We start from the raw sequence: 15,369 nt of genomic DNA, 5'->3' as shown, positions 1-15,369 counted from the left end.
GGAAGAGTAGTGCTCTTGTAAGACTGTCTCAAACTCATAACTTGCTTGAGTTCAGCGTTGCAGCCTACACTTGACTGTTTCAGTAATGCCATGATGTGCTGCTAAGTGAATTAAATCATTTGGCCTCACAGCTGATGTCTGTCTACTGGAATGTCTTCAACACTGTGCAAGTAGCATTTTAGAGAAGACTTCTAAACAACTTTTAAACCTTGCCCTTTGCTGTGCTGTTTTGTGTTGCAATGCGGGGGATTACTTTGGTTATACCTCAGAGTGCAATTAAATCTTGGGCTGCCATGCAGCGTTAAGTTGAGCTTTCAGAAAGGCTGTGGAGTTCCCAGTGTCCCTGGTTGAGCTGAGGGTAAGCTGTGCATCCGTTCAAAACACATGAAGTTAGTGGAGCTCATGTGCTGCCTGTCTGGGGGTCAGCTGCTTTGGCTCTGTCACCAGCTGGTTTGGGACCTCTTGGGGTTGTGCTGTCTGCTGGGTTTGTGTCCCTTGGCCAGGTGCTGTGGGTGGATTCAGTTTGGTTCATTACCATGCTGTCTCCAGTGTTGCTTTTGCTTTCCCAGTTAAACACTGAAAGGACAGGCAGCACCAGTAAGGCATTAAGGCATTGGGTGGTCTATAATCAGATTAATGATTGAAAGTATGGTAGATCTTATTAACTCATTCTTTCAAAGCAATATAGGTGCTCTTTTGGAGCACAGTACTGTATGATAATAATGCAAATGAAAGTTCCGTGAACCGTTTGGCCTACTAAACTAGTTCATTCAAGAAATGATGATACACCAGTCATGGTGAGATCCAAAAAATGATGCTATGCCAGTCATAGATGAGATCATTGATGCCTATTCTGGTGGAAGGTGAAAATCACAAATAGTCCAGCCTATTAATCGGGACATTTTGAGGCAGTGCGTTCAATGCCAGCTGCATAGATGGTTGGTTTGTTGCAAAGTGTGCAAGTGGTGTTGATTAGAACAGAGTGAAAAATTATATAATGAGAGAGCATAATTTTAAGCACTAGAGAGAAAATATGTGCTTGGGAGTTACCCTGTATTCTGGTAGAGACAGTCTGGTGTGTTAGCAGTCATTCTCATCTCTTACTCTGCAGGTCATCTGCCAGTAGCATAATAGTTGATTAGCAAGGCATCTTAAGCCTGATAAAGGCTTTTCTTTATAATTTCCCCTATAGACTTGCCTTCTGATGACTTCTGTTCTGATGAGCTTCTGTGCTTTTTCTGCATGAAGATACTTCTTTGGACCATGCTCAGAGAGATGTTTTTGCAATGCTGTCAGACTCAAAATGGTGGATTTAAGCAGGCCATAACATAAAGCAGGAGCCTTTTTTCAGTAGCTTGTTTATAGCATACATATGACAGATTATTAAAACTAGCAGATTTTCAGAATTATAGGTAAACTTAAAAGTGGGATTTTTAAATTGTGGTTGAAATGGAAAGCAGTATAGACTTCAGAGGATAACCTGAGCTCTTTGTACCTGTTTTGCAGGAAGAAGGTTGTGGACACTATGCAGTTGTTGATTCAAGATTTCTAAGTCAGTGTGAGGCAGTAGTCAAAGTAGCAATTGTTTAACTAGTCTGCCTCCTTTGGTTCCTTGAAACACTTCTTTCCTTGATTCTTTTAAGCATGTTATTTTCTTGTAGAAATAGCAAGTTTGACTGTTACGTCTCTTCTGCTCTGGACTTTAATACAGCATCCACATCTTCCTTTGCTTTTGAAGGTGTTCCGAGTTAATTGAATCCTTATTTTTAATCACAGTTCAGATTGATAAGAGCCCGGTGGCCACTTCTGGCCATCACTGGCAGCAAAACAAGTTTTGTGCTGTAAGGGAGTAGGAATCAAGAATGTTGTTACCTTCAACCATCACTGCTTTGTTGAATGTTTCTATTCAAACTCTGCTTGGACAAGTGTGAAAAGTAGTCTTGTTGATGGTGGTGTCACTGCTCACTTTGCAAATGTGGAGTCATGTGGTGAGGCAGAGTGACACTGCTTTGCAGGTCCTGGTAGTTGCCAGGTCTCTGCTAGGGAATATTGCTGCCCACTGGGAGCAGGTTCTTGCCTGGAGGTGGCAGTTGAGTCTGAGAGCTCTTAGACTAAGCTGGCATCTGTTAAATTCAGATTTAGCAAACAAGAATTTTCAGGAACTTCAGGAATAGTGCTCCAGCTCTCTTCGTTTCCTATTTACAAAAAAAGTTAACTTTTCAGTCTACACTGTTTGACTTTACCTTTAATAACATCTCATCACCAAAATGAGTTCAAATAATTGAGATGAAAAAGAAATGTATTTAAAGCCAGCTGGTATCAGTTCCCTTCACAGAGCTAACTCAGCAGTGTACTCTGCTGTACATAAACACTCACACAAATTCCCTGAGATGGTGACCAAGCTAGTGGGATACTTCTGAGTACGAAATCTGAATATGTGCTAAGTGTCCTATACAAATAAAGCTTTTACTTCACCAATCTATTGTCATTATTCAGTTGATTCATTTTAATGTGTACTGATTGACTTTTAAGGTGAATTCATTTTTATATCAGTCTGTTATTAGATGGCTGGAGCTCTCTTCACTGTGCACTTAACAAGTGGACTGGACAGTCATATATCTATATATGCATACATGTAAGGATAGGCTGTTCAGAAGGCACACAGTGCTTTCTTCTAGTGGTCAACGAATTGTCACAAAATACTAAAAGAGGATTATTCTTCTTTTTTGCATCATACACCTGTTGTGGATGTTCAAATAGACCTCTGCAGGCTTGCATAATTTGTGAACAAATGCATTGGTTGCTGTCTGTCTATATACAGTCTCTTCCTAGGAGAGGTGTTGCCACTTGCAATCTTTTGCAGAACTACCACAATCCTGGGTTTGGCACAGGCATAGCAAACTCCTGCCTTTTTGTGGAGCCGTAGTGGCTTATCTTATATCTCTGAAATCTCAGGCCAATGGTCTGTGTTCTGGACCAGCAAGGGTACTCTGTGTGACTGTTCAGCAAGTAGAAGCAGCTGCTTTGGGCTTCTAGAGCTGCAGCTGGCATGATCTCCCAGTTGTTTGCCTGGGCATCAGTTCTATTTGAGCACATTCTCCATCAAAGCATCCCAGTGCAGGTCTTTACTGACAGGTGGCTGTGTAAGGGTTAGATTGTTCTTTTGAGAAGAGCTCTAGGGGTTGGTTTCAGGGCATATGACTTTTGTAAAAGCTTCTGTTTTCATCTTTAGTAGTCCTTTCTCCTACGGCATTAAACTATTGTGAAGTCCAGAGGAAGCTTGCTGTTTGCTTCCCTAGGGGGTAAGATCAAGAATCTGTTTCAGCTAAATGATTTCTTGGTTTTCTGAAGCAGCATTCTATCATTTAGAAATAAAAGCAAAACTTTCATTTCATTGTTGAAATAATGTCTTTGGTAGGTATGCAGGTCTAAGGGAGGTTACTGCCTGTAGGAAAAATATACTGAAAAATGGAGCATAAATTGTGAAATATTCATATTTTGTGTGTGATCACTGGGCTCTGACAGAGCTTGACTAGATAGATATACAGCATCTTTAGTTTTCAGACCATCATTCTGATTCAGTCTACAAAGGTAAGGGCTTTTAATATTTAAAACCATAGGCAGATTACAGGGCATGGCTGCTGATAGTGCTTTAAAATATTTAGGCCTATCCAGCTTGTATACGTGCAATATAAAAACCATTCTCGTGGAGAGATCTTCGCATTTTAAGCTTACTCAAAGTATCTCAGGTAGTTGGTTTTTTGTTTGGGCCTTATGTAAAAGGTCAGAAGGCTTTTCTCTTCTTCAGACTCCTAACTGTGGTGTAAGCCAAGGCAAAACATGGGTAGCTTCAGGCACATGCTGTTTTCTAAAGGCCTTTAAAAAAATGCTGCCTTCCTAAGTAGTTTTGTTTGAGTGTCTCTGCTGTGCAGAAAGTGAATAGAAAGAATTCATGGCTCTAGGTGATTAGCTTAAGGGGGGGAGATACCACCTTAGCTTGAGCCAATTCTGCCCTGCTTGTGAAAGCAAGCCCAAAAACCCTCCCAAATCTGTGATCCAAATTCTAGCACTACCAGTTTTGTTTGCATTTAAATGTAAAGCACAGAGCAGCTGAGAAATGTGGTGCCTGATGGATTAAGCTCCAAGAAAAAGAGATGGCAGGCTCTCTTCTGTATTGTCAGTCTTGAGCACTAGCAGCATAGGTGAATCTTTCTGAGTTAACAGCTATGAAAGCAATGGTGCATAGTTTTTGTGCTTTAGCAAGTGCCTGCTTTATTGCAGGGAAAGCTAGTCAGAGTTCAGAATCTGGTTTATGCACATGAGACTTTGCTGTAGCTTGTTCTCCAGAGATCTATTGGTTTTGTAGCCTAACAGAAGCAACTTAAGGTAGGTCAGGAAAGAATCTCGTGTGTTAGCAGACTCTTTTAGTGAGCTTTGAGACCATTTTGCTGTTGACATTCAAACTATTAAAAAAAAAAAATTACAAGATTTTGCTGCTTGTGTTTGATTATTGAACCTGAAGTAATGTGTTGAGACAACAAAAGTGCAGTTACATACAAAATTTTGCTTTTAGATCTCTAAAGGGATTCTCAGAAGTACTATGTAATTATATATTAATATCCATTCTTAGAAATTGACTAATTTTTTCTTGTATTTGTATTGTTTTCAGAATACACAGATGATAACGCCCTGATTCCCAAGAACTCATCAGTAATTGTTAGAAGAATCCCTATCGGAGGAGTTAAAGCTACCAGCAAAACATACGTTATGTAAGTATCCATAAAGCATTGTATTCTTTGTGAGGGGTTTCAGTGTATTAACTTTTAAAATTTATATTATCTTACAGAGACATGAAAATTGTACCTTTCTTGTTAAAGCTGCTGTTAATTTTTGTTGTCATGGGGTAGATTTTAATCTGTCTGTCCCAGAGAAGACTTACATTTTTTTTTGGCCTGCTGGGACACAGGGTTCAAACTCCCAACAGCAGTAACTTTCAAGATGATGCTGTTGAGTTTGTTCTTGGGGTTGATTTTTCTGAAAGCCAGCAGATCCTGATTCCTGGTTACATGTGTTTGCTTTTATAGTAAAGACAGATATGTGTTGTAGTGTATAAACTGGTAATGTGACCTGTCTCTGAAGAATCTGATTTTCAGTGTTTGATTATTTCTTGCATTTGGGGGAGGGGGGACAGGATACGGCAGGTATTCTTATGCCCCACATCTGGGGTTTTTGTATACTAGCTACAGAGGAAAGACCAAGGGTTGCCACTTGATGAACCATGCAAACAAGTTTCATTCATAAGTGATTCTTACTAGTTTTCTAAAGACAATGTCAGTTTCAGGCAAGAGAAAAAGAACAGTATCATTAAGTGGCCTATTGTGCCAGTACAGTGGAGTAGTTAATCCTTTCCAAACTTGAAACTCAATAAGCAGTTTAGCACATTCCCAAATGTTACTAGTTATCTTTCTGTTTTTACCTTAATCTGATACCTGTGCTCCAGGTTGTAATTCTATATTCCTAAGATTTCTGGAGGACAGAGAATCGGGTGTATTGATTAGAACTACAGATGCTCAAATGCAATCCTGACTACAGGGTTATTGCTGTCATTGATGTAGTTGTTATAGAACTGGACTGCATGAATACATCAGCATTGTTTGAATGGTCATGTTTTCCAGCCCTCTGCCACAATTAGTGCATAGTATTAACTTGTGGGGCTTGCCATGTCTTTCTCTTGTTGGTTCTCCATAAATAAAGTACACTGAGTTGCAGTGTTCTTGAACAAACAGTACAGCAGCATCCTGGTGCCCATGAAGCATTTGCAAGCAAAAGAACTTGGATTTTTGTGGCTCTGCATGTGAACTTTAGGCATATTGCTGCAGTAGTTGTTGCAGTGCTTTCAGGGACTACCTAGTAATTCTGGACACTACAGCGTGCTTATAAGCATGGCCTTATTTTGGGAGTTAATTTAAATAAGTGTGTTTAGTGCTGTCTTGTCAATGCGTTCTCTGTTTCTGGCTGGATAGCACCATCTCCAGGTATTGTAGTGCTGCCCTAAAATGAGAGGATAGATGCTGTGAGTGTCAAAGACCAAATAAATACCTGTATGAGGGGATAAGGAATGAATGGCACTGGTGTTTGAGCACTGAAAATTAACCAGGAAAATTAGCTTTCTGTTCCTTCAGCTGGAAATGTTGCAGGAACAGCTGGTAGAATAGTTAATATTTGGGAATGATGAGTGTATGCTGTCGTGGTGGAGAGGCCTTCAAAAATGCATTACTCTCCTTGTAGTATGTTCTTCAAGGTAAATGAAGAACCATTGTGTGGTAATCTAAAGTATTTCCTTGTACTTCCTGGTCTTCAGGAGGTATGTGGCTGTAATTGCAAGCCCGGTGGTCTAGCCGTGGCAGGAAGCATGAGCCTTTCTGTCTGTACAGAAATTCCACAGCAGCCTTTGAATTGCCTCTGCTTATGGGACCCTTTGGATGGTGTATGAATTGTTTGTTAATCAGATCAATGGTTGCATGTCTGATTCATGAGTAGCATGCAAATACAGATCAATGAGTATGTGGAATCTCAGCAAGTTTTCAAATGTAATATTTCCTAAAATACTGTAGCATTTTCAAGATTTTCTTAAAGCAAATTCTGGCAATTAAGACCTTTTTTTTTGTCACAGGACTCCTAAATCGCACAAAATCCTAGAAACTGCTTTCAGGTGACATTTCTACTACTATTTTTAGTCAATATAGCATATGTAACACGTTTAGCGTTTTGGCAATTCCATGGCTAAATATAGTAGATATCTGAACACAGTGCTTGGGCTTCCACAAAAAAACAACTGTTCTAAAGACAATGCTGCTGACATATATTTATGTTACTCCTTTGTCAGATAACTGATTTTTTTCACTTAAGTAAACTTGCACTTTGCAGTGTCTACACTGTCACTGTTCTTTCTTAGAAATTAAAGTACTGTATCTGGTACCTATTGTAATACTAGCAATATGCAGATTACCTAAAGCTACCTTAGTGTTTTGGTGGTTGATTATTTAAGAACATGAACCTATATTACAGAGTTCTTATTTTTGATACTTATATATCAGAGACAAAATAACTGAAGACTTCCTCTTGCACTGTTGTGTTCGATAACTGTAAGTCTTAGAGTAATTTGTGACAAAGTAGAAATCTGATTTTTTTTGAGGTTTTTTTTTTAGTTGCACTGAATGTACCAAGAGAGAACAGTTTATGTATATAAATTTCCACATTCACTAGACTTTGGAACGTAATGTTTTGATGTTTGGTTTTTATGACATGTTTTCACTGCTTTATGTTGGGAACAAGTGCTTTATTTTAAATTCTGATGACCTTTATTTCTTCTTCTAGAAGTCGAACTGAGCCAGTGAGTGGAACATCAAAAGCAGTATGTAAAAACACAATCTCACACTTTTTTCTACACACTGCACTTAATTCTAAACAATGTAGCCTTTTATTAATTCTGCAAACATTTAACTTAAATATATTTTCCAGTAAAACATAGTGTATGTTGTAAATACAATGTATTTGATTCAGCATAGTAAAAACTAATGCCATCGTTTGCACAGTTTTAATGTGAATATTGGTATTTGTGCCTAGTAATGCATTGTATTTCATATTGAATATGCTTAGAATATTTCCTGTATGACTTTGTGTTGTACAGATACTGTATGATCATTTTTAGATCGTGTAGGTTCAAGGTTTGCACAATTGAACATGGTGCCATGTTCTACATCTGTCTGTCTATAGCTAGTGATATGTATGTTTGTATAGGTTGTTGTGTGCTTTTTGTTTCTTGCAATAAAAACTGTTTGGAGTGTATTTTTTGCCATTTTCACATTGTATCACTTAGCTTTTGTTTTTAAATACTTTTTTTTGCCTAATGGTTTTTGAAAATGTTATCAAAAACCACTGAGAAACCATTATTGTTAACTTGGTACTGTTTCTTACTTTTGACTTGGGGGTTCAAACGAATACCAAAACCAACATATCCCATACATTTTGAGGACAGTTGTGTGCAGCTAAATGCTTTCTTTTCATGTCCTTAAGTACTTGGGTGTGTGTTCCTAAAACTGTATAATTGAAGTGATATTGTTTGGGCCCCTCTGAGTACATGAATGTCTTTAATAGATTGAATTTAAATATCATTGCTACACAAAGTGGTATTCTAAAGTTCTGCATTCGGTCTTTCCACTTTATTTGATGAAACAGTTTAGTTCAATAGTTTGTCTGCAAATGAAAATATCTAATATAAATTTTGGCACAAGGTTAGAGCCTGGTGCATTTGTGGGTAAAATCCCCACCATTTTTCTTAACTTCTGCCTGCTTTATGTTTTTGGATCTGGGTGACTTCAGGGTTGGATGCTGCTTTAATTTTCCAAAGGTTAAGCCTTTCTTTAGTATACCACCGCTTTGAATTTACATTTGGAAAAGGGGCAGCATTTTTCTACAGGTTTGAAAACGCTGTCGTTCTGCTGCTAAAATACAAATAAGTGACACACAGCAATACTTGACTGGTAATGGTCTAGATCTTGATTTGCCACTTAGGTCAAATACTGTGTGTAACTACGCATTTCAAAATAGTCCTTATAGTATAAAAATTACTATGTGGTGGGGGGTTTTATCTTTATTTTAAGTATAACTGGTTTTTCTTCACTAGAATGGTGTGAGGCATTACACTAACCCTGGATCATTGGATCTGATCACTTGATAAGCTCTTAGGATAACAATCTAGAAATTCATGAACTCGGGGTCTGTGTTCTGTGAAGCATACAGCCTCTGATTCTTCTGGAATGGTATACAATCAACTTACAATTGAAAACTTTTTGTGTGTAGGTCTAAAAACACTTAAGTCTAAATCTGCATCCGTAATCATATTGCTGATTGATTCAAAGTTCTTTTTGGGCACGAATGCCTGTCATTGTGAGTTTGAGTTAGTTAAACTGGCCCAGTGACCCTAGTAGTTAATGTAATGCATTTATGTAAACCACGTTTATAGTATTTGATCTAATTCAGATGGGTTTTTATTTCTTGAAAACAATTATTTTTCTTTTTGTTTACTAGCATGTGTATAAACACAAATCACATGTTCATAAATAAAGTTAACATTCTTTTAGCCTCGTGTGTTCCCTGGCATGTCTGTATTACGTTTCTGAGTAGCATCTTACCATAAGCTAACATAGATGTCTCAAAGAAAAAAAAAAAAATAAAGGGAAGAAATCCTGGAGTGGGAGGGAAGACTTAGTGTTAGTTAGAACTAATTAAAGTAAATGAAAGGCAAAGCAAAAACATTCTGTTCTTGTTTGTTCTGTGGTACCTGATTTGGGTTATGGGTAGCCATAGGGAGGGTGGAAGCCTTGCATCTCTCTTTAAAAGTTCTCTTTCTCTCTCTCTCTCACTGTCTGTCTCTCTCACTGTAAAAGCACCGCAGCCTCCAGTGCTTCTAGTGTCGGAGACACAATTAGCTTTATTCTTAAAGCTAACTCAGGTCTTGGTCTAAAGTGTGGGGGTTTTGTCTGTTTGGATTTTTTTAAACACTTATTTCGTAAGTATTTCAGAGCAGAACCTGGATCTTAGTGTAGTAGGAAAAAAGCACTGGAAAGCTTGCCAATTATTGTTGCACAGTAAAGCAGCAAAATTAAAATTAGTTAGGATATTTTTTTAAAGGATGCACAAAAGCTTATACTTGGAATATTCTTCATTGTCTTGCTCTTACATTAACTGCCATTCTGTGCTTAGAAATTGCTGTCCTACTGTTGCTACAGCCAAAGCAACAAAGTGGATCCTCTTTGTTTTAGTATTACTATTTCATTAACTGCAAGGAACTCTAGTTGGCATTTGTCCTTTGAGGCTGCAGAAATGCAGGGAGTCATGCCCACTGTTTTAGTGCTGTCAAGCACAACTGTGATCCTTCTGGGCTAAATTTTGACTTCTCCCAGGCTGTCAGGCTTCAGGAAATCACTGTAATTTAGATGTAGCACTCTGGTAGTGAAATTAGCCTTTTCCTCTTATTTTCTGTCCCCTTTCCCACTTGCTTTATGTTAGTTTCTCTTTAGTCTTCTGCATTAAATGGGACTTAATACATTGACTGTTGATTTTGGGTTTTTTTTGGGGTGGGGTGGGCTTGTTTTACCTTTTTTTTTTTTTTTTTCCTCCCAATTCTTCTGCAGTATTATCTTAGGGTTGTATACAAGTTTCATGGAGATGTTTCTACATAACTGACTGGAAGGACTGGTAGGAAATATTTCAGTAGAAATTTAAAGGAAAAAAAAAAAAAGACGCAAGAATGGAGGATCATTGGAAGATGGCCATGGGGCACACGTACTAAATAGTGCGTTAATTATCTATTTGCTGCTGTTGATAACTGTTCAGTAGGAAGGAGTGCTGTCACCTCCTTTAAGAAATCAGACTTGCCTGCAGGCCATATAATAACTGCTTACTAAAAGCGTGAGAGCTAATTAAGAGTTTATTACCTGTTATGTTTCAGTTACTGGTCAGTACTAGACTGTTTAATGCTAGACTTCAATAGAAAGTTTCCTACTTTTTTGTTTGCTGGTGAAGACCCACAAAATGATGGTGGTTGTGCCTGCCCCAAGAGAACATAGGTCTGTTTTTCCACATGTAAAAAAAAAAGTGGCATATAGTGCATGAAGCTTCAAAATACTTGATCAGACTTCCTTTTAACAGAACTAGGTACAGAATGTTCTGAAAAAAAGGAAAGTTGAATCTTGGTAAGACTTGCAAAGAAAAGAAGGTATCTTTCCAGGTCTGGGTGTTCCTCTCTAAAGGCAAGTTTTCAAGAGCTTTTTAGTTAGTAATACAGTAATGTTGTATGTGCTTTCCTAGACATATAGAGAAGGTATGGTTAACTGAAGTGAGGAATTATCTTCTGTCTGTAGATGGGGTTTTTTTCCCCCAGAGTCTGCTAAAACTGCTTCATTGAATTCTTACACTCCATTAGCTAATAAAGGGCAAGAGCTTTTTCCAGGAAAGGGTTTTCATCTTTCTTCTGATCAGTTTAGTGACCTCTCGAGGAGAGCTGTTCAGTTTACGTAGTGCAATTTTATTGCATGTTTTTGAGCAACTTGAGACAGTAAATTAGTTATTTGAATTTTTTTGATAGCATTTTACTAGTGTAAGCTTAACTGCTACTTTTGGCATAATTCAGTATACTGGTAAAGGAACAGGGTAAGAGATAGTTGTGGAAAAACTGCACTTCAGTATTATTGTCAATGAACACTGCAGCCCATTACTAACTAGTGGCCTGGGGGCTTCATTCCTGCAAGCTATCCAGTAGGTAGCTGGGAGGGAGGAGTGTGGTTGCAATGGACGAAAAAAAAATTACAGCATTGTGCTCTCAATCAATGTTGTCATTGTCAAGAGTATGCTCTACACTTTCTTGCTCTTGTTACTTAGTACTGGCCTGCTACTAAAACCTGGGTTTTGTCTGAGAGCAAGGAAAATATTAAATTCTCACACTGACCAAACTGATTTGGATAGTATGGCCTGTGGCCTAATAAAGTACAGGAAATAGTTTTCTCCTTTTTTATAGGCTACTCTGTCATGATAAGCACTTTTTTTAAGTAGTCTAAGCAGTGGGGTTTTTTGAGTGGGGGGTTACTTTTATGGCTGGTGTTTTGGATTAATGTTTTTATTAGGGTTTTGTGGGGTATGATGAGTTTGACATTTTAAAACTTATTAATAGGAGGGGCAGAGGTCATGTTTCAGGGCTGATACGCCTGTGCTTTATTTTGACATTATACATAAAAGCATATGCATTTAGAAATGTTGAGACAATAACTAATTACTTTACAAACTACACTGAAAATAAATTTCTTGTGATGCTTCCTTCTCAAATAAACCTAAATTTTTTTTAAAGTCCCTTTTAGCTGAAAATCTACAGCTTCCTTACCCCTTCAACTTTTAAGCAGTTGTGAACAGTTGACAAGAGTCCCTCTCTCAGATATTCTGAAACAATAAGTTGATCTCAAGTGGGTTTGGTTGTTTTAGTTTCTTCTCATAACCACATAGGCACCCTTAAGCTGTTGTAGGTTTGGACTTTGTTTTGAACAAATACAAATAGCACTGGGTTGGAAATGCCTCTTTCAGTGACACTCAGAATATAGCATAGGCTTTCAGACTAACTATTGCTATGTTTTGACTGTAGAACTTGAATATGTGTTTAATTTTTTGTGAACAGATTGATGACTCTTCTGCATCTATTTCTCTGGCCCAGCTTACTAAGGTATATATATATTCTTGTCAAATACTTTAAAAAAACCAAGTGTTTGCTTCATATTTTTAAATTTATACTGTGATCTATAGCTGAATAACTGTTGTAATTTGAACAAAACTTTAATTTTTAATAATTTTAAGTATTTATTTTAACTTTTAAATGTGTGTATATTTTGATACTATCCTGTAAAGAGTAGTTCCCAGTTTGGGAAGATAGAAGGGGAGTACCTTATCAGCCTCAACATAATGTTGCAGTATTACTCATCTTCAAGACACAAAGAAGAAGCACTTCTGAAGCTGTTTACCGTTTTTCATACGTTTCATTAATTTTGCGTTGGAAACTAACACAATTTTTGCAGAAGAATTTAATTGGCTGTAAGTTATGGACATTCCAGGGGGGTTTGCAACAGCCAAAATAGAAGCATTTCTGTAACATGGACAATTGCATGGCTATTTTTGAATTTCTAGTCATTATAGTTACAGATCCGTTCTTTGAATGCTGCACAATTTCATAAATTGTAGTCTATATACAGTGGACAACACAATCTAATTTGTTTGAACGCAGACTGTGTAAATTGTGTAAATGTACCTAATTGTTTATAGGAATATACCAATGTGTATGTGTGGCATATTAGCAGATGTGACCTTCTGAAACTGTTGTAATGCCATGTTTTGCTATGGAACTGCTTGCATTTTTTGCTCAACAATGTGTAACTTTGTCTGGGAAAGCACTAGTGATTGCACTTGGTGAAAAGGCATAGTGCTAGCCAGTTAAATTACTAGTTAAAATGACTAAGATTAGAGAAGGTAGGGCCTAATGCAGAGTAGTTAGTTCTTCTGAAAACAAAGGCGGGAGCTTGCTTCTGAGAAAGAAGTCTCTTCCACTGGTAACTTCTTCCCTCTCTCACTGCAGAATTTAAATTGTGTACATTTGGCAGAAAAAAAAAAAAAAAGCTTGGAATGTAGCCACCAAAAGAAATTGGTCTCCATTAGTGCTGTCCCTAAACATGTCCTTGGTTCTGTAAACTTCATGAAGTTTTACTCTAAAATGTGGAAAACTGTCCAAGTGGTGTACACATTTAAGGTTTTGAGAAAATTAAGTATTTCAGAAAAATACACGAACATAACATAAAGCAGCTCAAAACTGTTACTTACTCTAACCTCTTTAGTGCAGACTGACTTAGCATGGAGGCAATGTATTAACAGTTTTCTGTTTTATTATTACTATGTATAAAATGCCATATTTGAATTTTGGTCTATTCCTACTAATGTTTTGTGGTTTTTGGATGTGTTTTGTAAACCGTTTGGGTTCAAACAAATTAGTCAAGTATTTGTAAAGTTTTCTGTAAATGTTAATTGAAATGATTTCATAGATGTCAATCTGGTTTATGTTACTGTTGAGAAAAAAAACTGTGTATATGAAACAACCATTTAATAAAAAGTTGAAACTAGTTGGTTGCTTTTGTGAATGAATGCATTATAAGATATAAAACATGAGTGGTTGATCTGAATGATAGGTGCTTGAAGGTCCAAATACTTTACAGTCACTCCCTTAGACCCTGCTTGTATCTGGACTAGTGTGTAATACAAATATTTTAATAAATACTACTTTTAAAAAAATCAGCTGGCTTAAATAATTCGAAGATCTAGATCTGCATAAGGTTTATATTACAATTTGTAGGTTAAAAGGACACAGCCAACTGGAAAAAAAACTACAGGTTGTGCTTACTGTAGCTAAATCACTTAACATGAAGAAGTTAATGAGGAGGGAACATGCAGTTTGGACTGCCTACAGCACATGACGGTCAGATGTCTTGCTGAAAAGAATCTTTTGTCCTGCTGAGGGATTATAAAAAGCTTGATTCCTTTTAATGCTTCTGTGTCTGAAGCTGAATTTCACCAAGCAAAACCAACTGCCCCAACTCTGAAGTTGTGTGTCCTTTTAATGCTGCAAAATGTAAACAAAATGGTACTTGCATGCATCTTTCTCAATTAAATGTACAGTGGATATCTTCTCCTTCAAATAGTCTGGAGCTTAAAAATCAGTTTAAAAGTACTGGATAGAATATTTTTTTTTCTACACGTAGCTTCAGTCCGCTTTGAAGAAAATTGGATTGGTTACACAAGTCTTTATGTAAGGTACAAACAGAGCCTAAGGTTTTGAGTGCCCAAGAATGCTCTTTTCAAGTAGGTTAACAGGCACATAAACATCATGTAATGGCGTAAGGACTCCCCAGAACATCTTCAGGACAAATGTATTTTATATAAGCAGCTGTTCTCATGCAAGCTCAGCTAGCGTTGTGCTGCTCTTTACAGGATTGGATGAGTGGTGTTGTCTTTGGCTGTGTGGGGTTAAATGTGTTTCTAATGTGTGTGTCAAATAATTACCTGTTAAACAGACTGCCAATCTGGCTGAAGCCAATGCTTCCGAGGAAGATAAAATAAAAGCTATGATGACACAGTCTGGCCATGAATATGATCCAATCAAGTAAGTGTTGATAATGTCAAATCTGTTCTTTGAAGATTATGAAAAAATTGTAAAGATACTTGTTTTAACAAGAGAGACACATGCATACCTTTCTTTTTTTTTTTCTTTTTCCCCCCCCCCCCCCCCCCAAAAAAAAAAAAAAAAAAAACCCAAACCCAAACCCAACCCTTTTAGTTACATGAAGAAACCCTTGGGTCCACCTCCACCATCATATACTTGCTTTCGTTGTGGAAAACCCGGCCACTACATAAAGAACTGTCCAACAAATGGGGTAAGATTGTGGGGGACTTCTAGTGTTGCTTAGTTTTTAATTATTTTTACCTTGGCAGTTACTTAACAAATGCATGAATGTTCATATTAAGAATTGTTTTTCTTGGGGTGAAATACAGAGGTGTTATGGCAGTGTTGCAAAGCCCTTCAGATTCAAGGGAAACTTGGAATTATAATTGTAAGATTTTCTTTTTTCTAAGTCTTAGGCATTAAATATATCTATGGATTTTTCTGTGAACTTTCATATCTATTTTGATATATTTCAGTATTACTACTTCCCTGTTTCTAACTTCTGGTTTTTAATGATAGTTCACAGCTTTTAGTATTTTGTGAAAAATAAGATGTTTCTG

General features: G+C 37.3%; 1 protein-coding gene across 7 annotated transcripts in view; it reads left to right on the top strand.

The window, feature by feature from the left end:
* RBBP6 (RB binding protein 6, ubiquitin ligase) overlaps positions 1-15,369 on the top strand; it is an 87,892-nt gene that overhangs the window by 59,390 nt on the left and 13,133 nt on the right. For 2 of the 7 annotated variants that reach the window (XM_080384404.1, XM_080384408.1), the window contains exons 2-7: positions 4,670-4,769; positions 6,674-6,712; positions 7,378-7,414; positions 12,227-12,271; positions 14,661-14,749; positions 14,924-15,020. In XM_080384404.1, coding sequence (XP_080240530.1) covers positions 4,670-4,769; positions 6,674-6,712; positions 7,378-7,414; positions 12,227-12,271; positions 14,661-14,749; positions 14,924-15,020 — 407 coding nt within the window. The remainder of the gene's footprint in view (positions 1-4,669; positions 4,770-6,673; positions 6,713-7,377; positions 7,415-12,226; positions 12,272-14,660; positions 14,750-14,923; positions 15,021-15,369) is intronic. The other 5 variants (XM_080384405.1, XM_080384410.1, XM_080384406.1 and 2 more) reach the window with 4 other exon arrangements.

Source organism: Falco punctatus, assembly GCF_963210335.1.
Source record: "Falco punctatus genome assembly, chromosome: 4".
NCBI classification, from domain to species: domain Eukaryota; kingdom Metazoa; phylum Chordata; class Aves; order Falconiformes; family Falconidae; genus Falco; species Falco punctatus.
Note: the sequence above shows the minus strand (reverse complement) of the source record. Positions and strands in the feature narration are given on the sequence as shown.